General features: G+C 40.2%; 1 protein-coding gene across 4 annotated transcripts in view; it reads left to right on the forward strand.

Annotated features, from left to right (window-relative positions):
• Ca-alpha1d (Ca[2+]-channel protein alpha[[1]] subunit D) overlaps positions 1-23781 on the forward strand; it is a 66762-nt gene that overhangs the window by 15356 nt on the left and 27625 nt on the right. For all 4 annotated transcript variants that reach the window (XM_076785012.1, XM_076785010.1, XM_076785011.1 and 1 more), the window contains exons 6-23: positions 1035-1231; positions 2186-2289; positions 3500-3663; positions 3742-3844; positions 4104-4249; positions 4347-4420; positions 5532-5683; positions 5768-5885; positions 5967-6059; positions 6602-6722; positions 7249-7340; positions 15464-15633; positions 16490-16596; positions 16682-16802; positions 17371-17500; positions 17576-17742; positions 18012-18099; positions 19664-19771. In XM_076785012.1, coding sequence (XP_076641127.1) covers positions 1035-1231; positions 2186-2289; positions 3500-3663; positions 3742-3844; positions 4104-4249; positions 4347-4420; positions 5532-5683; positions 5768-5885; positions 5967-6059; positions 6602-6722; positions 7249-7340; positions 15464-15633; positions 16490-16596; positions 16682-16802; positions 17371-17500; positions 17576-17742; positions 18012-18099; positions 19664-19771 — 2255 coding nt within the window. The remainder of the gene's footprint in view (positions 1-1034; positions 1232-2185; positions 2290-3499; positions 3664-3741; positions 3845-4103; positions 4250-4346; positions 4421-5531; positions 5684-5767; positions 5886-5966; positions 6060-6601; positions 6723-7248; positions 7341-15463; positions 15634-16489; positions 16597-16681; positions 16803-17370; positions 17501-17575; positions 17743-18011; positions 18100-19663; positions 19772-23781) is intronic.

A 23781-nucleotide genomic window follows, 5' to 3' on the forward strand; every position in this document is an offset into this window, starting at 1 on the left:
TTTTCCGTAGCGTTAAAGGTAATGTGTCATCTTGCAAAATATCTTGTGCCGATAATGTTCGATAATTCCCGTGGTTGCAATATTCTATTAGGTTTACAATAGTTAATGTTACGGTATTCAATTAAATGCAACGCGTCCCCTTGCGAAATATCTTCTGTTTACGGTTTGGCCGTGATAGTTGCGGGAACGGTTCGGAATCGTTAGGGACGTGTTGGGACGAGCGAGACGGTTAGTGGCATGCGATCGAAAATCGTGTTCAGCATAACCGCGCCCTTTACGCAAGATCCTCTCGGGCCGGGACATCGATCGGCACACACGGGTTCCCGAAGAATTTCCTTGGAAAATGAAATATCGAAGAAACGGTGCCAGCGGCCGAGGGAGTTCCCAGTTTAACCCCGAAACACACTTTGCACCGGCGCTATTTTAGATATGATTCAGCCACGGCGACAACTAACGTCTAATTATTCTTAGCGCGGGGAACGCGAGCTCCAAAGTCCCACGTTGAACAGCTGATTCACGGAAACTTGTTCCTCTTGCCCCTAGAAACCTCGCCGTCAAATAGAATCCTTCAAACTCGAAGATCCTGAAGATCCTGTGTGAGATAATAAAGCTAATCAACACGTCCACTTCCCCGTCGTGTCTCTTTCCAATGGAATTATTTATCCAGGCTCGAACATTAACTCTTGCATTTATCAAAATTGATACACAGTACATCGGATAATCGAGGTTCCACTAAATCCTCGATTAAACATGTAAATACGATCCAAACTGCTTGGTCTCATTTTCACTGGGAAAGTGTCGCGAATGTGCTGGTCAGAGATTCAAAAGAAGAATAATTAAGAACAAAACAGCTCCACCAATTTTCTTGCATATACATTTTGGAACCCGCTTCTTTGAGGTCCCCTTGGACCTAGCATGCTAAAAATTGAGACTACCTGGTAAAAAGTTGTTTTTAGCTGGATGAAAGCCAATGAAGAAGAAGAAGAGAGAAGTGAGCAATTTGCATTTGAAGGGTTCGCTTCATTGAATTGCAGAGGCGATCATGGAAGATCCTATTCCATGCGGTCCAGGCGGCTTCCAGTGCAGCGACGTTGGGCCTGAGTATTACTGCAGCAAACAGTTCTGGGAGGGCCCTAATTGGGGCATCACGAACTTCGACAACTTCGGCCTGGCCATGTTGACAGTCTTCCAGTGTGTGACACTCGAGGGCTGGACGGACGTGCTCTACAGCGTAAGAATAGTTCCATAGTTTCAATAGCTTAAACCTCTCCTCTGATTCGACGCTTCCGACAGAAGCCGATCTTTGAGAATTTTTTTAACGAGATCCACTACGTACTATACTCCCAAACTTTACAGACCTGTTGACTAACGTTTCACGAGCGTACGCGCATTTTTTAAAGTAATGATATCAATTTTCTCCGAAGTTATGGCGGTAATAGTAAGAGCATCGAAGAAAGACTGCGTTCCGGCAAGCCTGCCTTCGGGAATTTTTTCAAAGACACGTATTGAGTATCGCATGTTGGAACTTTGCAGACTTGTTGACCAACATCTGAAGAACGTGCTGACATTTTTTTAAGTAACACATAGAATCGTAATAAACGATGCAAAGATCGGTCTTTCCAACGGGGGTCGAGTAACGCTCCAGCGGAATCGCAAGGAAACGCAAAGGAAATGAACAAGGACCTTTACGAGCCGTCAAACTGGAGAGACCTCTTTAGCTAGGAAAGCGTTTAGCGACCGCGAGAACCTCCTTTATCGCCGGACTTTACGCGTATTCCATGAACCGGCGGGGACGATCTCCGCCGATCTCCTACGACCAGGATACGCAAACCATCCGTTTTATGTCTCATCGAAGTCGCTTAACAGATGGCATAAACGTTTCTGCGCCGTCCGCTTTTAGTAAGATGAATTCTGGAAACGCGCATTTGCATCAACGTCCCCCGGTTATTATCCTGGCCTCGATCGTGCAAGAGAATTCCGCGCGCGCGCGCGGGCGAGTATGCAAATATGTGGAAGCTTTTGATCTCCTGCGGGAAGCTACGCGTTTTATAATTTCGATACGCTTCCAGTCAAAATACTCGACTATAATTTGAAAGACGAACAATTTACTGCAGAACAGTCGACGAACTCAAAGTAACTCTAAGCGAAATTAATGTGTAAAAATGTTTCTTCTTTTTTTTTTTAGATTGAAGATGCGATGGGAAGCTCGTGGCAGTGGATCTATTTCATTTCTATGGTGATACTGGGAGCTTTCTTCGTGATGAACCTGATTCTCGGTGTGTTGTCCGGGTAAGTGGCATGCACAGATTTATGATACACAAGGAAGCGCCGTCGTTAACCAAAGTTAATAGTGTTCTTATGTTGATCTGGAAGAATTGTCTGCTTGTACTGTTTCTGCCAAAAGGAACTTCTTCTCGAAACAGTGTCGATTGAGACGACTATGAACGCTTGATCATTTTCATAGAGTATGTTGATCATTAAGTAAACCGGTGTTTAGGATATTTCTGATTTTGTGAAAGTTTAGCGACCGCGTAATCACGATAAGGATGCATGCATGATGATGTTGAAATATTTTGGTCAGCTGGCACGATCGTGCGCGTGTTTTTACGTTTCAACTCACTATCTCGCGATAGAGGCAATCGATGGGGGAGTTGAACGCGCTCGAGCAACGCGTAATCGATGAACGCGAACAAAGGGAAAATAGGGCAGAAAGTTTCGAACAAAGTTGCCGGCTTCAGACACGAAAGCGGAGGTTTTATACTGCTTCGCGTCAGGGTTTATTTATTTATCGGTACAACAGGATTTCTGTGGGAAAGGGTGATTCCTCGCGCAGAGCACCCTGCATACACATTAAATATTCCAAGACAAACATCCCGCATGTCGATAAAACAACGGAATACCAGAACACTAATTATTACAACGTCCCGCTTGATACCTATTTTAGTCGTACAATTTTATTCCGATATAACGTGACGCTTTTTATCTCGAAATAAGAAAATCGCTATCTCCCTCTTTTTCTTCTTCGTCCGAAATACGACGAGAGCCGGTCCCGAACCATCGCCTTATATCGAAAGAAAACTGTAGCGAAATATTGGTGGAAATATTGGACTGCGGCATAGGACTCGAACTCGCAGGAGTCCGAGGGTTAAACAGTCTCCGTTTAAAGCATTCTTTTACACGTTAAACAGTCTACAAAGAGATTTAGGCGGAATAGTTGAATGACCCAACCTGCGCATTGTTATGATACGCACCCTTGTTGAAATCAATTTTCTGCGAGATTACCGATGCTTCGAAAAAAGGAAAAATTTGATCGAGATCTTTATTATGATGGGCGCTTGCTTTGAAAGAATTTACCCAATCGTTTCCCATGTAAACATTTTCGTAACAATTATACTATTGGTACGTGAAAGACCAGTTCGATAAGAATTTGATCAACTAGTGGTTGGTTCGGCAACAATTGTACTAATAAACGATCAAATTTGGATTAACTGGGATGCAGAGAGTTCTCCAAAGAGAGGGAAAAAGCGAAAGCAAGGGGTGACTTCCACAAACTCAGGGAGAAGCAACAGATAGAAGAAGATCTTAGGGGCTATCTGGACTGGATCACACAGGCTGAAGACATCGAGCCCGAAACTGACGAGACGAAGATGCAGGATGGCAAATGTAAGATGACGTTTGTCAACGGAACCATGACTACGAGGGTCCGGGGCAAGGTAATATCGAACCAAATGATTTTTTCAGCGACGCAGCAGAATGAGATGGAGAGCACCGATCAGCTGGAGGGCGATGATAAGGAGATCGAAGAGGATTCCGTTTGGAAGAGGAGAAGACGGGACTTCGACAAGTAAGTTCCACATTGGATGCCTTAATCCTGGCCAAAAGTCGAGAATTGTTGAACTCTTCGGACATATTCGATGTAAATGATTTATGAGACATTCAGGAATTTTTAGTGATTTATTCTTGAAGAATCTCTTTGATCTGTCGATAACGATAATTCGTAGGATATCGTAACATTATGCTCACAATGATTTCATTAGTGCAAGTCGATCGTCAAGGTTGCGAAAAATATTAAAAATATGGGTCGGATGGAACCATATTTTCAGGGTGAACAGGAGAATGAGAAGGGCCTGCAGGAAAGCCGTCAAGTCACAAGTTTTCTATTGGCTGATCATAGTGCTGGTCTTCTTGAACACCGGAGTTCTTGCAACCGAGCATTACAATCAACCTCATTGGCTGGACGAATTTCAAGGTACACGAGAATCCCAATAACAATTCCCCCGACGAAACGGGGGGCTTCTCTTAAACCATCGTGTCCTATCACACCTTTTTCTGTCTTGCTCGCGCAGAGATCACGAACATGTTCTTTATCGCGCTGTTCTCCATGGAGATGATGCTGAAGTTGTACAGTTTAGGATTTCAGGTAAGTTGCTCTGGAATTAGGTTGCGATTGCAGTCGATGCATTTTCTGACGAATATAACGGAACGATCAAGTCAATTCATTCTCATACGCACGAGTCAAATGATTTCGCCGAAATCAGATCCCCGTAGAAAATAAAAATTCTCTGCGTCAACTGCAAGAAATACAATCCAAATAAAACACCTTCGACTGCTACGTCGAAATATTTGCTACTGGGATCACTGCTACGAATGCAAACTACAGAGAAGTCTTGATCCTCGGTCCGTGCTGTGACATAGATCGTGTAGGGCTACTATTAAGGCGCACCACATACCGACGATCCAACCACTAAATACAGTTCAAATCATATCGTGTTTAGTGCCATTTCAATTAGAAAAATGCCTCAAATAAGTTGGCGAAAGTCCCATAAAAAAATAATGAAAAATGGAGAAGTTCTGCGGGGTATTCCCTCCAGTGTAGGGGGTAGGCGAACTGACTAAGATCGTGCAGCACCGTTCGGCTTAGATCAAGACTTTACTGTACTACTGTCAGAACTCTGCTAGGATCTTCAAGGTATAAGAAACTTGCAGATTGTCAATATATTATCACTAGACTGCGGATTTTTATGCAAAATAAAAATTTCCTATCTGAATTGCAACAGAGTGGAGTAAAGTAGAAAGTTATTTTCTTTCTCAATATGTTTAATAGGTTGAAAATAATGCAACAGGCTCTTCAAATTTTTCTATTGTTTTTAGTGCTTTAAAATACATAAATGCATAAAATCCGCAGTCTAATTATCACTATACTGCGGATTTGTATGCAAAATAATCGTCTGCATTAATAATGCAAGATACAGTGGCTGCATACACATTTAGTTTTCTTTCTTTTCACAACAATTTGACCCAGTTTGAAATAATACAACAATGCTTTTAGCTTCCGTGAATGCCTCTACTGTTTCGCGTTTGATCTCGTGTTCGTCATAAACGCATAAAATCCACAGTCTAATTATCACAGTTTGTCGGACGTTTTCGTTTGTGAAATTCGTCGGAGAATCGGCATCTCTCTGCGACCAACAAACTCGAAACTAATTTTCCTTCCGATCATTGTTGTCCGCACGCGCTATGCCGTTGTCCAGGGTTACTTTGTCTCGTTGTTCAACCGTTTCGACTGTTTCGTCGTGATCGGCTCGATCACCGAGATGATCTTGACGAACACGCACATAATGCCGCCGCTCGGCGTTTCCGTTCTACGTTGCGTCCGGCTGCTCAGGGTATTCAAAGTGACCAAGTAAGTCAATCACGATCGATCTGATCTCGACCATGGTCGAGGATACGTCCTCGATCGAGGCTCCGCTAACAATCGGCTTTCCAGGTATTGGAGATCGCTATCGAATCTGGTGGCGTCTCTGTTGAATTCGATCCAATCGATCGCCTCTCTGTTGCTTCTCCTCTTCCTCTTCATCGTGATCTTCGCTCTGCTCGGCATGCAGGTACGATACCACCACGGTCGCACCTCTTCTCTATCGACCCACCTGTAGATCCCGGAGTTGGCAAGCTCTGTTTGTTCGCAGGTGTTCGGCGGAAAGTTCAACTTCAGCGAACTGCACGACAAGCCCCGCCACAATTTCGACAGCTTCTGGCAGAGCCTGTTGACCGTCTTTCAGGTGAGCGTTATTGTCAAACACACCGTTCGTAGACCACAAGGTAGATCGTATGATTTATCTTTGATTTCTGAATGATTTTACGTGTAGTTTCTGTGCAGCAATTTTTCTTTGCTGAACACGAGACCCGAAGAGGTTGCAATTTCCTTTTTTCAGGATTGCAAAGATCAAACTGTACATGCATCGTTAACGCTGGGTTTACTTGACGCGTTGCAATACTTTTTGATTCGCGATTATTCAGATTGCAACGATGCATCGATGAGTAATTACAGTGAATTCTCGATATATGTCACGGGTCTTGTCAGCGTCGTGTATCGTACAGGAGACATACCCCGCGGTAGTGAGGATAATTGCGCGACGTTTATCATCCAAGCCTTGGCGACATATATAGAGAAATCATTGTATTCACATTAAAAAAATAGCTGAAAATTTGAACAGACACGTTCACGTTGTTTTTATAAAATAACGTGTAATAGTAACGTTCAAAGCTCCGTAAATCTAGTGTTAAGAAATTTTTCGCAAGCAATGCTTATGGTTTTTCGCAGATACTGACTGGCGAGGATTGGAATATGGTGATGTACGACGGGATAAGAGCGTATGGGGGTGTCGCAAGCTTCGGCATGCTCGCCTGTTTCTACTTCATCATTCTCTTCATATGCGGCAACTGTATCCTTTTCACTGAAAAAAGACAATATTCGCAAACTAAAAAGATGGCAGTCAAAACGGTGACGAGTAGACTGTGGATTTTTATGCAAAGTCAAAATTCTCTGAACTGCGACAAACTGTAGGAAAATGGAAAATTATTTTCTTTCTGAATTTTTTTAATAGGCCGAAAATAATAATACAATATTTTTACATTCTTCTTATGAGTTTACTGTTTGAAATTGGAGCTACCCAAGCGCATAAAATCCGCAGTCTACTCATTAGACGATTTTCATCCGCGCTTAAATTCTATCGACTGTCGATAAAGATAGTCCTACGGATCCAATCACAAATGACAGTCGACTGCCATCATCTCGGCACAAATCGCACCGAGTCGCGATCGCAAATCGGTACAGAGCGCTGAAAAGAAAGCTCGAAGACTCGCGAAGGGCGGAACGAATTCAAATAGATTCAGTTGACGCGGCATTAAAGATCCTCGTGATCCACGGGTGCTCCCGGTAAATGATCCTTAACGTAAGAAGTAACGCAGATATTCTACTGAACGTCTTCTTGGCTATCGCCGTCGACAATCTCGCGGACGCCGAGTCGTTAACTGCCATTGAGAAGGAAGCCGAGGAGGAGGTGAGTTCTTTTGTTCGAGCTTTCAAAGTTATTCCACCATTTTTCAAGCGGTGCCCCACTCGTAGAACGACTTTTGCATTAGCACGCGTTTATGTTCCACCTGCGACCCTAGCTCGAGGAGCTACTGCCACTAAAAGCTCAAACATGTCTTTCTTTTGTGCGTTTCTAGTAGAGCTGCCATGACAGTCTGACAGTATTGGCTCCCTATCTTTTTAGCCAATTACATAGTGAACGCGCACACGTTGTGTCCATTCTATTGTATTTATTTCTACAAATGGACCTGTACATTGTATGAATTCTATTCATTTCTAAAAATGGACATGTACATTGTTTGAATTCTATTTATTTTTAAAAATGGACATGTACATTGTGCCCATTCTATTTATTTCTAAAAATGGACATGTACATTGTTTGAATTCTATTTATTTTTAAAAATGGACATGTACATTGTGTCCATTCTATTTATTTCTAAAAATGGACATGTACATTGTTTGAATTCTATTTATTTTTAAAAATGGACATGTACATTGTGCCCATTCTATTTATTTCTAAAAATGGATATGTACATTGTTTGAATTCTATTTATTTTTAAAAATGGACATGTACATTGTGTCCATTCTATTTATTTCTAAAAATGGACATGTATATTGTAAAAATTCTATTTATTTCCAAGAATGGACATGTACATTGTTTGAATTTTGTTTATTTCTAAAAATGGACGTGTACATTGTATGAATTCTATTTACTTCTAAAAATGGACCTGTACATTGTATGAATTCTATTTATTTCTACAAATGAACATGTACATTGTTTGAATTTTGTTTATTTCTAAAAATGGACGTGTACATTGTATGAATTCTATTTACTTCTAAAAATGGACCTGTACATTGTATGAATTCTATTTATTTCTACAAATGAACATGTACATTGTTTGAATTCTATTTATTTTTAAAAATGGACATGTACATTGTGCCCATTCTATTTATTTCTAAAAATGGACATGTACATTGTTTGAATTCTATTTATTTTTAAAAATGGACATGTACATTGTGCCCATTCTATTTATTTCTAAAAATGGACATGTACATTGTTTGAATTCTATTTATTTTTAAAAATGGACATGTACATTGTGCCCATTCTATTTATTTCTAAAAATGGACATGTACATTGTTTGAATTCTATTTATTTTTAAAAATGGACATGTACATTGTGTCCATTCTATTTATTTCTAAAAATGGACATGTATATTGTAAAAATTCTATTTATTTCCAAGAATGGACATGTACATTGTTTGAATTTTGTTTATTTCTAAAAATGGACGTGTACATTGTATGAATTCTATTTACTTCTAAAAATGGACATGTACATTCTATGAATTCTATTTATTTCTAACAACTAACGTACACATAGTGTCCATTCAATTAATTCTAAAAGTGAGCATATTCATTGTGTCCGGTGTATTAATTCTAATAATGAATATATATATGTATATTGTGTCTATTCAATTAATTCGAAAAATGAATACGTACATTGTGTCCATTCTATTAATTCTAATAACGAAGATATACATCGTGTCTGTTCAATCAATCTAAAATTGAAGAGCTATTTATATGAAGATCAATAAGAAAATCAATATTGATCGCAAACAAGTTGGTTGAGAAATATGTAAAAAACAATTGATGCATAAAGGTTTCAATGCATCTAGCCACGGATGCAATGAAATAGTGACAAGTCAAAGAAAATCGTCATACTAATAATATAAAACAGCCCTCTCCGCATTGTCTAGTTCTCACTATCTCGTTCCATAATGCCGATTGTCGACTCTGTCCTGCGACAGGACATGTGTGAAATCGTGTGGATTAAAAATTTGCACGAAATTGCATCAAATTCAAAATAGCGAAAATATTCTCGGAATTTAAAAATGCTGTTCTAGAATTTCTATAATTCTGTAAAATCATTTGTATCGACTAGCGAATTGTATGGCGAAAATTGGACAATGCGGTAGAACCTTTTATGGGGAAAGAGCTCGTGATTGGACAACGCGGGGAGGCTCTTACGCGAGAAGATGTTGTCTTATCGGAGAATCGAAGAAGAGGTTCATCGGCGGAGGATAAGAACGAAACGCGACGCGCTCGGCTTCAATAAACATTTGGTCGTTGCGTTTACTTAGGGCCGAGATGGCGGGAAGATTAGAATGCAGGTCGGTTTATCGTTCCCTCAAAGAGCGTCGAATAGGGGGCTCGTTTGCCATCGGCCGTAATCACCGTCGCCGACGGCGACGCCGACGCCGACGCTGACGCCGACGGCGACGCCGACGCCGTTCGACCGGCTTTTTATTGCTCGTTACGCCGCCGCGAGTTTGATTCTTACGAATATTCGACGCGTCCCTCGTAATTACCAAGAATCTGGAACGCTCTCGAACCGGTCGTCCAGACTACGTTCTTGCTAAATCCAAAACCGAACCCCCCCGTTCATGGCTTTTACTACTTTTCTATCGCAAATCATTCCATCATGTTCCTCTAACGCTAAACACACCGCGGTCACAATGACCGACTTGCCATTTCAAAATTGATTGAAATTATAAACACGCTTCCGTAGGAAACGACTGAATTGACTCCTTTATTTAAGTACATCTAATAATAAAAACATTACAAAGTTTAAGTAAATTCAATCTTCAGCGTTTCAGTATTATGTTTTGTACCCGGTAGGCTTAGTGTTAAGTTCTATATAATTCTTGAAAATCATTGTACAATATAAAAATGCCCTGTTACTAAATAAACAAAAAAATGTCCTGTTTCAATTGCAACAAACGGCACTTAGCTGAAATGTCAATTCTCGTCTTAACACTTTGAGTGGCACCAGAAATAGGAGACAGAATTGCGTTAATTTATTGAGTGTAGCAAAGATTTAGATCTGCGATACGCATAGAGGCGTTCTTTAACTTTTCGAATATTATCCCGTTCATTAAATTACTACGATTTCATGCATTTTTTCTGGCTGAAAGGTAGGAACTCAAAATGTTCATTTTAGCAAGTTAATTTGTAACACATTCTTAAATTCTTCCGATATTTTCATCGTTCCCCACCATTTTCGTCGTAAATGCATAAAATCTCATTGTCAGAGCGTTTCAATCGTCTACTGTATTCACGTTTACCAAAACTTTAAAGTATGCAGCACATGGCTGACACACACAACGCGACCAACCTTTCGCGTTCGGTGAACTTTCAACCCATCCTATTTGCCACGAATAAAAATTGCAAATGTCCCTTACAAGCTCGATGACCTTAAAATCTCGTAAAAATACTGACCTTAAAACCCTTTCTCGCGCCACACGTGCCCTTTGGACGAGCGTAACTTTGTCATAACAAATTGTGTTGTCACACGATCGCAAATAACAGACGTATTTCGAGGTTCACATGCAAATGACCTTTTTCTTGAACGTTACCGTAGACTGGGAACGTTCTTACATCGTTCGAATGACTGTCCTATAGTGTTCTCGGCCCCATGGGATGTTTTTCATCCTTCTGTAAAGATTAGAACGTGTTCCACATCTTTAGCGGAATTTTTCACAAATGGTCAACCTTACGTTTCAAAATTTTAGCTCGTGGACGAGGAAATGCTATTTTTGAAAATTTTTGCACCGTGAATGACCATCACTATAGTGTTCTCGGCCCCATGGAATGTTTTTCATCCTTCTGTAAAGATTATAACGTGTTCCACATCTTTAGCGGAATTTTTCGCAAATGGTCAACCTTACGTTTCAAAATTTTAGCTCGTGGACGAGGAAATGCTATTTTTGAAAATTTTTGCACCGTGAATGACCATCACTATAGTGTTCTCGGCCCCATGGAATGTTTTTCATCCTTCTGTAAAGATTAGAACGTGTTCCACATCTTTAGCGGAATTTTTCGCAAATGGTCAACCTTACGTTTCAAAATTTTAGCTCGTGGACGAGGAAATGCTATTTTTGAAAATTTTTGCACCGTGAATGACCATCACTATAGTGTTCTCGGCCCCATGGAATGTTTTTCATCCTTCTGTAAAGATTAGAACGTGTTCCACATCTTTAGCGGAATTTTTCACAAATGGTCAACCTTACGTTTCAAAATTTTAGCTCGTGAACGGGGAAATGCTATTTTTGAAAATTTTTGCACCGTGAATGACCATCACTATAGTGTTCTCGGCCCCATGGAATGTTTTTCATCCTTCTGTAAAGATTAGAACGTGTTCCACATATTGAGTGGAAATTTAAAAAAATGGTCAACTTTCCGTTTCAAAGTCTCTCAGTTCGTGAACGGGGAAATGCTCTTTTCGAAAATTTTTGCACCGTGAACGACTATTACTGTAGCGTTCTTGTCCCCATGGAACGTTTTTCCTCCTTTAAAGATTAGAACGTGTTCCACGTTTTTATCGGAAAGTTTCTGAAAAGGTCCAGTTGCGCTTTCCGTGGCAGAATCGCAGTTTCTCGGCTCGCGGACGTGAAAACGCTCGTTTCCGATAGCGTAACGGAAACGGAGGAAATGTCGTGGGTACTTAAAGAGCGACATACTTGAGCGCGAGGTCATCTAGTAAACGGGTCTTTAATAAACAAGGCACGCGAGACCGCCTCGCATCTCTCGGTTTTAATAAAGCGGTCGTACAGCGTCCTGGAATGGACCCTGCTCATAGTCCTTGTACCACAAAGATAACGATTCCAAGGGCAAGCCACGAGATTCTGGGCAAATATTGAATATTTTCGAGATTATGTACGCACTTGAAATAGTTGTCCATTGCCCCACATCTCCTGTAACGACCCCTAGGATCCTCCGAAGGTCAAGTTCCATTTTCAATGAAGATCAAAAGAATTCACCCGATATGTTCTTTTGTTCAGTATCTCAGATAAAATCACGCTGCTTATACAGAGGAGAAGTAGATGATGTAAAAATCGACGGCGGCAGAGTCCGGGTCCATTTTGACCCGAGCCATTAAAATCATTCAGTTGCTCAGTTTCTGGCGAAGCAATGAACATGTTCGCTACCAGCGTCCGTGTCGCTATTTGCGTTTACGTTTACCGAGTATTTATTTTGCGAACACTATAATAGCGAGAATCAACGTCCCGGAAAGCTACCGACTCACAGTGTGTCGAGTATATGGGAATTCGGGAAAAAAGTCATAACTCTTAAATTATGAAATTTTCGAGTAAAGTACCTTAATACTTTTTGTAATAAAATGCAAAGGCGAATCGATTGGTATATAAAAAAATTTTTTTTTAATTATTAAAAAAAAATTTTTTTTTAATTGCGATAACTCTTATGTTTTAATAAATTCTTATGTTTTTTTTACTGCATAAAACGTAGTTTACAATTTTAACGAAAATTTAAAAAAAAAGTACAATACTGTATACATTACTTATTCAAATCTTCACAAGGAGGAATTAAAACTTAGGAATCCTTAAGAGAATTCCTTTATTTTACCTAGAAATAAATAAAATGAATAAATTAATTAATTAATAAATTAACATAGATAATATGTTATTAAATAATATGTGTACGTACTATACTACTTCAGTTTCACTATCATCAGAACAAGTGTTTGAGTTGGAATCTTATAAGTAGGATGTTTCATTTAATAATAAATAGTCTCTTATATCTGCAAAATCCTTTTTTTCTTTTTTCGTATGTTTTTTTTTATAATGGGCAATAATTGGATCCGACTCCAGTAGAAGACGATTTAATAGGTTTTTATTTGAATTTTCTCTTGATGTCTTGCGGGTATTATGTTCCCGAAAATATTTTATATTTTTATGTTGAGCCTCTAGAGCTTCTTCGGATAATTTGCCAATAGGAACAATTGTATTTTTAATAATTTCAACTGCATGGAAAAGTAATGTATGCGTAGTTACCGGCATCACATACCAATTATAATGTTTTAAATATAATTCTCTAGCTTCTTGAATTATTTCTTGGAATTTAATAATATTTATATTTTCTCCGCTTGAGCAAATGTGAGCAGATTTAAACCAATGCGAAATTAAAGTTTAATGTGCCACCAATTACTGTAAAATAATTCACGGGTGTACTTTGATGTACTTTTTTTAAAACTCTAATCAAAGTTGATAAATGTTAAACATAAAAAATTAGGACAAACTGCGATAATTTAAAAAAACTTTTTGGGAGATTGAAGGTCTAATAATGCTAAACACACCCTGTAAAAATCAAATTAAAAAACCAAATAGCTTGCGAGGGACGCATGTTTTCAAAAATGCGCGGAATTTGACAGTGAAGTTTCAGCCTCAATTTTAATAACAAATTGATTTATTCAGTTAAAATTTAAGGCAGTTTTAGAAACTACGTTTTGTTACGAACATTTTAGGATACATAAATTTGCAGATCTTACACTTTGATTTTCGGACTTTTTTCCATTGGACGACACACTGTGCGACTGTGCGCAACGACGAATCCTCGAAGCAGAAATGTGCATTCCCGAGAAATGAAAGGAAGAGAGCGGAGCCGGGGCGAATTGCAAGAGCGCGATGGAGTACCCGGGGAAAAGTAATCGCGGGGATTGGTGCCGGTATTAGGATCGGGACGAAAATACTAAAAGAGAGAAATGTCCGAAAGCGTAAAACGGCGAAGACGCGAATCGCGTGTCGCGACAGTGGCATAGTTGGCAGCGGGACTCGTTTCAGAATTATCTCGCGGTTGAGTTCCATCGGCCGAGTATCGGTTAAAAACTGTGTCATCTGGTTTAATTGATGCCGCGGCCGGACGCTCGAAAAACTGTAGAAACGACGAAGCTCGCGCACACGCAAAATCGGGGCCATCGGGAATCGAATACCGATACACCGGAATTAAAGCTGTTATCTGCGGGGGACATCTGCCGGAGAAGGGAGGGAGGCCCCCGTCATTGTTACCTCGTCGCCTAGGCCGTTTTCCTATTTTTCTCTCGGACACGTACATATATACATTTTCTCTGTTCTTCTTCTTGTTTTTCTTTTTTTTTTCGTAGTGTTTCATAACGAACAGGACTATAAATACGCGTGGGAGAGCTCGGGCGTGAACGCTCGCAACAAGGGTGGAGAAAAGAGGTCTCCGTTGTTGAACAATAGACGCCGCTGACCCGACGACGGCCGCGTTGCCGCGTAGCTTAACGCTAAAAGTTTAATCGTTCGTGATTCGTCGATAAGCTAATGGAAAATCGTTAGCTATCGAGCGTTAACCCGGCCCGACCGAGAGAGAGAGAGAGAGAGAGAGAGAGAGAGAGAGAGAGAGGCGGCTGTGTCGTCGAGGAATTCGACGGGATACTCGCTGGCTTTAAATAGGAGGCCGAGTCAACAGCCTTCTCGAACAGCATTTCGTTAGATTTTGTCTAGGAGCGCAGATTTTGTATAATAGTAGCGTCCATCTCGCGGGGACCACTTTAGAACCTGTCCAAATCGGCGCGTTTTCCCCTAAGTGCGCCTAATTTCATGTCTAACTTGCGTAAAACACTTTCGAACCACCCCAAACCAGTTGAAGCGTGCTTGTATCCAACGCCAATCAATTACGACTATCTATGTCATTTATTACTGGACTGCGGATCTTTATGCGAAAGAAAAATGTTGTGCATCAATTTTAAGAAACAGGTGCCATATACAAATTTCTTTTTTCCTTTAACCCTTTGCCTAGACAATTTTTTTTTCATTTTGTGCATATAATCAAAAAATATTTTGATATAGTAAGTTTTAGTGGCGCCTCAGACTCGCGTCGCTCAAATCCTAAGGGTTAATAATTCTATTAAGTTGAAAATGACGCATAGATGTTCCTAAATTCTTTTAACGTTTACACCATTGCAAGTTGTGCCTGTCCATTTTTGTCATAAATGCATACAATCCACTGTCCATTTATTGCACTGCTGCGAGCATCTAAAGGCACCTTATTCACGAAACTTTCGAATCGTTTTGCGACTTGCAACAATTCACTTTATCGTCTCTGTCGTACGTCCAAAACGGTTTATGATTGCTGAGCAACTTCGCTGACTGTGTTGGTGCAGTAGTTCCTTGACAACCCTTTTTCTTCTACCGTTTATTCGGGGTTGTTCGTCGCAGGATGGTATTAAATTGCAGCAATTTCGTATTAAACATGTCGCTGCAACCAATTTTTCAGGCCGAGAAGAACAAATCCCATAGCGAATCTCCAGCTAGAGACGAAGCGAGTGAGGATCAAGGCGATGATGGCGAAGGAACAGGTGCCGAAGACGAGGGTGGAGGGACTGACCTTGAACAGGATCCTAACGAAACAATGGAGGACTACGAGGCAGCCCTGGATACGGAAACGTAAGTCGATAGACGAAGAATGATAGATACTAGGGTCAGGGACCCAATTACTGTGGGGGTGCTAATTACTGTGCCTATATGCTTTAAAAATACGTATAATCTAATATAATTATATATAAGCATAATTACAAGTATAATTTATGCTTTAAAAATAAGTATAATTAATATAGGCACGGTAACTGGCACCCCCACAGTAATTGGATCCCTTACCCTGTTGCACGATAAGAAGTGTGATCCAATTCATGCTAAAATATATGTAATAATTAGACATTCATGACGAAATTGCAAAGATCTAAGAGAATGTACGAAAATTGTACCATTTTTCTCGACTTATTAAAATGATACATTTTTTATTTGTCTGCTGTCCCCTACAGTCGAGTTGGAAAATTTTTATTTTGCACAAAGATCCACAGTCTAGTAATAATCTTTTCGATTCGGACGTAGAACAACACTGTTATCCGAAGAGAAGCTTGATCTATAGTTCTGTATGAAAAAGATGATTTGCATATTTATCGTGTATCCGCATTCAGTCTACCGGCTATAAATATCGATAGCAAGAAAATATAATTGCGTTTCAATTTGAAAGGAACGAATAACGTAAATATTTAGCGGACGAATTATTCGAAAGTGTGCATCACTGGCACGACATTACAAAGCAACGGGTTAAAAAACTTAATCAAGTTTGATCAAATTAATCAAGTTCAACACCGAATATGTAGATTTCGAATAGATTCGCATGTGATAGCGGCGCAGCAATTTCTGCCATTATAGAAGTTTATTTCGATCACCTGACCCCCGGAGTACTCACAGCCGGAATTCGGAATTTGTTCATCGAAAGTTTATTTCTGAACCGCAGGTCGGAGAAGAGCGAGGACATGAACACGCACGCGAAAGTGCGGCTGAACATCGAATCCGACGAGGAGGTCGAGGAGGAGGAGGAGATTGAGCAGGGAGAGATGCAGGGTATTCTTCTTGTCTTCTACAGTCGAGAAAACTTTCCGGGAGAAACAAACGAGAATAAACTGAAATGTTCGGTGACGTTTTGCAGACGACGGCACAGACCAAGGAGTGTCCGCGAGGCCGCGCAGGATGTCCGAGTTCAACATGGCCACCAAGATGCAGCCAATACCTCCTGGCTCGGCTTTCTTCATCTTCTCGCAAAACAACAGGTGCCACGCACTTCTCTGTTCATCTCCTCGCAGCGCAAAACAATTTTTATACGTCAGAGTTTCTTAAAGTCTATCGAAAGGTCTCAAGAGTTTATGGCAGTTCGAAAAGGGTCGATGGGGTCTGAAGGGTAAGGGACCTAATTACTGCGGAGGTACCAACTGTGCGTACTAAAGCGTAATGAATATTAAAAAAGAGATATTAAATTTTTTCATTAAAATTAGTTATATTCATTACAACTTTAAAAATAAGTGTAATTGATATAGGCACAGTAATTGGTACCCCCACAGTAATGGGATCGCTTACCCTAGAGGTCTTCTGGGGGCCTACGAACCTTTCGGGTCTTGATCTTTTCTGCTGTAAGATCTACAATTGTAAAATAATTCTTTTGCAACATTTCTTCAAAGAAGGTTCACACTGTTGCATGTACTTCTCGTTATGTGTAGAGTCAATGCTAATTAACGAAAGATTAGAAATCCCTATTGCATATCGTGTGACTCGTTTCTACATTTTTCTGTACACTAATGTATTATAGCGAGAATAGTGCTATATCTTTGGCGATGTTTCCAGGTTTCGAGTGTTCTGCCACTGGCTATGCAACCACAGTTATTTCGGCAACGTGATTCTCGTGTGTATCATGATCTCGTCGGCCATGTTGGCGGCCGAGGATCCTCTGAGCGCATCGTCGCCTAGAAATCAGGTAATTACGATCATTCGATCAATGATATCTATCCATCTACCAATTAATCCACGATTTCCTCTCTTTTTGTTGCAGGTGTTGCTGAATTTTGACTATTTTTTCACCACAGTGTTTACGATCGAGATCTGGCTGAAGATGATTTCCTACGGTTTTATCATACACGACGGCGCGTTCTGTCGTTCGGCGTTTAATCTGCTCGACCTGTTGGTCGTCTGCTCTTCTCTGATTTCGATGTCTTTCAGGTAGGCTTGCAAACAACGTTTACGATTTCTCAAGCTTCTAATTGTTGACCCGTTGCGATTTGCTTACCTCAAAAACCGTTCAGCATGGTACAATTTAATCGAAAACGCGGCAAGCATTTTGTGAAAACGCTGAAATAGAAATCTTTCAATTTAGTAAAATATTATTGAAAGACAATTATTTAATAAGAAGAGCATACCAACGGGCTAAGTGTGAAGATGATTGTCGGTACGATAGCAGGTGAAATTGTGATTGTACGTTGGTTTTCCAGTTCTGGCGCGTTTTCGGTGGTGAAGGTCCTCCGAGTGTTGCGCGTGCTGAGGCCGCTGCGCGCCATCAACCGTGCCAAGGGATTAAAGGTATTTTTCTTGGCGTATTACCCTTTAGAACGATCGGTAAACTTTGCTATAAGATCGGTCCCAATGGTATACAGCAGAACTTACCCGGTAGTTGAGCGCGAGTAACGCTTCGGACCGAAGTATTATAAATTCTAGTAGATTCCGTCGCAGTATACATGGCGGGTTGCTCGGCAACGGATCAGAGAAAGCTTAAGGAATTATTCGTTGGGCACGATATTCGAGCAACAATCGAGAATAGAAAAGTTCGATCGACTTGGCACCTCTTGAAAACGGATCGAAAATTTTTCTATTCTCGATTTTTCACTCGTATCGTCGCAGAGGATTTTTCTTCGCGATTTTCTGTGATTCGTCGTCAAGCATCCTAAGTACCGAGTCTATCGCGAGACCTTACTCGTTTGTATTCTCCGCGGTAGACTGCTCGCGATCGCTTCTGAGAATCGGGGGCGGTAATCGTTCCCGTGCTACGAAATGGAATAAAGTATTGTTGGTAGTATCTCGAGCCTCGCGTCGAGCAGGAAATACCTCGCGGAGAGATCCTTGGCAGATCATTCTCGTGATCGTTAGAAATTGTTGCTGTCATCCTAGAAAATCTTTATCACCGATGAGTCTTTCATCTCCGGGAGATTTGCTGCGCGACGCGGAATTGTAGTGCCTTTCGGAATAACGCAGTGACCGAAGTAAAACAAAGGGCCATTCCGCGGTAACCGATTACCCTTTATAAGCATGCAATCGTCGATTGTTAAACGATTGCATTGGCTTCGAATGAAAAGCGATGTAAAAAATTGACGAACAACTGCCTAAATGAAGCTATAACACAGGCTTTCACCCCGTATTTGTTTCTTCTTAAAGAAATTAACTCTGATCTTTCGATTCCCGTAACTCGACAAGCATAAACATCGAGGAGTTAAAAATCGCTTTCCAATCCGACCCTATGCAGTTTCACAAAAATCCATGATTGCGTGTGTACAAAGCGTGAACGCTTACAAGGGAAGGATCTCCGACTTCGATTTTAATCGATTTTTGTACGATACAGATCTACTCACAATGATATGAATGAAATATCAGCCGTGGTTACTGGACAATATCAAAAATACAAACAAGTGAAGTTACTATCTCTCTTTGTGTACTATCAGAGATTGTTGCTTAGTTCGTTAATCGGAAGTTCTACGATCAATTCTCATGTAAAACAATCTCTTTTTCTACTAAAAGATTTTTACGCTCGTTGTACTTACACAAAGAGGAATGTAACATTAATTGCCTATATCTTTGGAACTGCTAAGTAGTTACGGCTGATACCTCTTACTTATCATTAAGGACCTGTATGCTAGAAGAATACGGAAACTCGTTAATATCAAAGTCGAGGAATTAGGATCTTTTCCTTGTCAAAGTGGAATGGTCCGTGACCGATCCCGAAAAAAAGAACAGCGTTCGAAAAAAAAGAAAAAAAGAAAAGCAAACGATAGGCAAGAGAAACGAGATGCAGCCGAGAGTAAATTAAGAAATCGGCACCCGTAACCCCGTTTCGAATGGAACGGATCTACATTATAATTAATGTTGAACCCAGCACGTAGTACAGTGCGTCATCGTAGCGGTTAAGACTATCGGAAACATAGTCCTCGTCACCAGCCTCCTGCAGTTCGTGTTCGCCGTCATTGGCGTACAACTGTTCAAGGTAGGAACGCCAGGCCCTGCACACTAAAAAAAAAAAAGAAATGAAAACCGATAAAAAAATAAGTATATATAAACGGTCCTGGGAGAAACATTCCTTCCGAACCTCTCGTAGTACACTAGAGTGGCATATAATAATTATACAACCAACCCTAAAACCCGCAAATAAACCCTCCAAAAACCAACCACACCCCCCCCCCCTACCCCCACAGTCTTCGGACCGTCAGAACCCTATCAGACCTTTCTTACGATCCGATATGCATCGTCATATCTTCGTTCATCCATCTACTTCTCACATTACTCTCGACGCAACGCCAAAATAATCAATTCACCATCACCAAACGATTCTCTCACCACAATCAAGTTCGTCTGCCGCCTCGGTACGCCTTTGCTGGACTTATCCCGGACACCTTTCGCCACGACTATCCGCGAACTTCCCCAAACTTGTCCGAGAAATTGTTATACTTCGCCACGTCGCACAGTAATTTTTCTTATATTCTCCGACCCGTTTCGGGACTGTTGGAGCAACTGAAACAGGCCTACACTTGTGTTAGAATCGATTTGTTCGTGTAGACAGAAAGGTTCGAATAAAACGGGATCATTGTAGACATTATTTTGTATGGATTGTACGCATTCCCGACAACAATCAAATGCCAAAGATGAACGTTAAAGGTCAAATGCAAAACGGCGAAAGCATTTAAAGAATTTAGAGACGCTGTTCCATGAAATTCTTAAGAAAAGAACTGTACTGTAACTCTAGCGTCTTGCAATTAATGCGGACAATTTTTAATTTGCATGGCAATTCGTGCCACCTTGAAACGCTTGTGGTATTAGCTACAAATTTCAGAGAATATATTAAGTTTTGAAAGCACATTGAAAGCTTGCAAAATACGTTCTTAGTTGATACATTCTGTAAATTTTGTTTGAAAATTGATTTGTTTGTCGGTGAATCTGCCTCATTCTTCACACTGTGCGACATGGCGATCTCCCGTGGATCTCTCTCTCTCTCTCTCTCTCTCTCTCTCTTTCTTTTTCTCTCTCTCTCTCTCTCTTTCTCATTTTCGAGGATTTTTGTAAACGCAAACCGGAAGTGCGCGAAGTATAATCGTGGAGAGGTGCGGGCACGAGGCAGACGTTGTTTTTTTCCGACCAATGCACCTCTGGGTATCTCTTCCCCTATGAAACGAGCTGTCTAAGTGTGTCACTTTGATCGTTGGGTTTCTTATCTCGACACTCTCTCCCCGAAAAGACCTCTCACCGAGACACACTACCTTGTTTTTTCTGTTTTCTCTGTGTCCCCTCACCCCCCTTACCCCCTTATAAACAAATGAATGTACATTTTCTCTCTCTCTCTCTCTCTCTCTCTCTCTTCGTTTTGTCTTGACTCCACCGACACAGCGTGTATACCCACGAACGAATTCGCGAATATAAACGACTGCCCTCCGCGATACATTGTTTTCGCAGTACTCCTTCGAACAATCTTGGAGAATTCGACACCAATCAGTTTTTTCTTTGGATCACCGTCTAACCGCCGCTGGTTCACTTAACCGTCCTATCCAGGGATCGAAATAAATGGTGAAGCCTGATTTTTAAAGAAATCGATCGGAAATTGTTTGTTCTGAACGTTTGAACTTGCATATTTTTAGGGTAAGGGACCAAATTACTGTGGGGGTGCCAATTACTGTGCCTGTATCAATTATACTTACTTTTCAATTTTACTTACTTTTTGGAATAGTAAAAAAAAGATATTAAATTTTCTTCATTAAAATTAGTTAATATGTTATATATCTCTCTTTTTGATAATTATTATGCTTTAAAAGCAGGTATAATTAATATGGGCAGAGTACCCTATTAAAACTATTTATGTTCGTGCGGAATTTTTGTTAAAAGAAAAGTTATCCATCGAAACTTCTTTAACCATGTGTCTGATTTTGTTTAACATTATTGCCTGGCATTAGATAATTGGCCTCTAGCGGACGTCAATTTTAAATTCCATTTTTATGTATTTCTGTTATAACTTGGAGTTAATTGCAACTATATTAAATATAATTATTTTTCATATTTCTATTCATGTATTAATTTCTTGTATTCCTATAAACAAGAATTTTATGTTATTCGCGGTTCTTAAAAGACATCAGGACGTTCTGTTACGTATTTTAAATGAAATTAGTCCTTGTGCCAGATACAGTGTTAAAAAAGCGTTCTTGCGAAACAGATGTTTAGGAATCTGTGGAATAAAAGTTTTATGGAAACTGGTTATGTAGTTCACTAGATATGTTCTTTCATTGGAGAAACGCAAATAACCTTCGAACTGTTAATTATCCACATAATTATTAACACAGAACCTGTTGAAGATAAATTAAAGTGGTTTCGATCCCTGGTCCAATTAAACGAGAGCTCTGGCTTGTCCGGTTGATCATCCCTCGTCCGTGTAGCTTAGAGTTTGGCTTCACCATTAACCCGGTCCAGTTTCCGTGTAACTTTACATCGTTCGAGCAGCGAGCGAAACGTTGTTATGTTGTACATATTTGCGGAGAACTTTGTAGAAATTAATGTTTGCACAGGTTTGTTTGAATATTGATCCCTGTAATTTTCCAAGCACCACTGATCGTTGTACGAAAAAATATTTCAATAAAAGAATGATCACTTTCCAATCGACTACGAACCGCAACATGAAGAATTTAAAAAAGAATTCTACTTTCTATAAAAGGTCAAGGTTGCTTTCGCCCTTTTAAACGGCACTGTATGTTTTTAACTATATAGCACTGTAGACGACCTTGAATTCGATGACCTCATTATGTGACCTTATTAATTGACCTTAGCACATTGTAACCTTGAGGTAACCTTGAACAGAGAAATCGTCACGAAAAATCATAATGAAAATAAATGAATACTTGCAACTCCACAAAATAAACAGCACAATAATCGAGAATACATTACTGGAATAAACAGTAATTTATTGAAAAGAGTTAGTTACTCTCAACTAATCTTCTTCAATCAACACCATCAGCTTCAAACAATTTGAATTGACATGGCCTACATTATTGACAAAATATCGCAGACAAAAATAAACGAGATACTATTTTGAAATATTTAGGAACACGCAGCAACAAGAGCAATTTTTTAACGGGAATAATTTTGTACAACAACGTTGCGATCGTTGTCGAACGATACAAGACGCTTGTCGCTTGGTGACCTTTCTCTCGTTTAGAGCAGGGATCGAAATTGAACATCTCTCGCAACAATAATTCTTCAATGACACATCTAGGTTCTCATTGCAGAAAAATGATTTTCATGTTTTCTAATTTCCATTCAAGTTCAGAACTTTCAACTTTTCTTTTTATCTGACAGTTCACATACATCACATTCTAAACAGAATCCAAGAGACCCATTCAAGCAGCACCTAAATAGTTACCATAAATCCTTCGATCCCTGGTTTATGTCTTCGTGATCGCGGATGGGAATCGTTTGCCTTCGTGATATAGACACACCGCGAGACAGTTCATGCTGGTTTATAGGCGGGAGGATTACAAATGTGAAACCTCTTTCGCTGTCGATCATTTCGTTTCGAGAGATCTACGATCGCTTAGAGATCGTGAGGATCTATGCTAGACGAGTGTGACCGGGGGGGAGATGAGACTAGCACAAACTAGATCAAACTAGATCGAACTAGATCGAACTAGCTGAAACTAGAGACAATGCGAAATCGTTGTCCCTTCCGTACGGTTTCACGAGAGATTCAACGATATAAAGTATTATAAAGCATCCACAACGATCGACTTTCCACGGAAAGTCCATGCCCTTGGTCTTTCGACTACGGCTTTCGGATATCTTCGGTTTATTTCTGGACGTCTACGAGTTTCTTTGTCTCTCTTTTACACTTTCTCCCTCTTTCTTGTCTCTTCTTTCTCTCTATTTCTCTTTTCCTATCTTTCTCTATTTCATTGATCGACTACTACTCTTCCTCTCTCTTTTCTCATCAATCTTTCACTCTTTCTTTTTCTCTCACACACT

This window comes from Halictus rubicundus, chromosome 3, assembly GCF_050948215.1.
Source record: "Halictus rubicundus isolate RS-2024b chromosome 3, iyHalRubi1_principal, whole genome shotgun sequence".
NCBI classification, from domain to species: domain Eukaryota; kingdom Metazoa; phylum Arthropoda; class Insecta; order Hymenoptera; family Halictidae; genus Halictus; species Halictus rubicundus.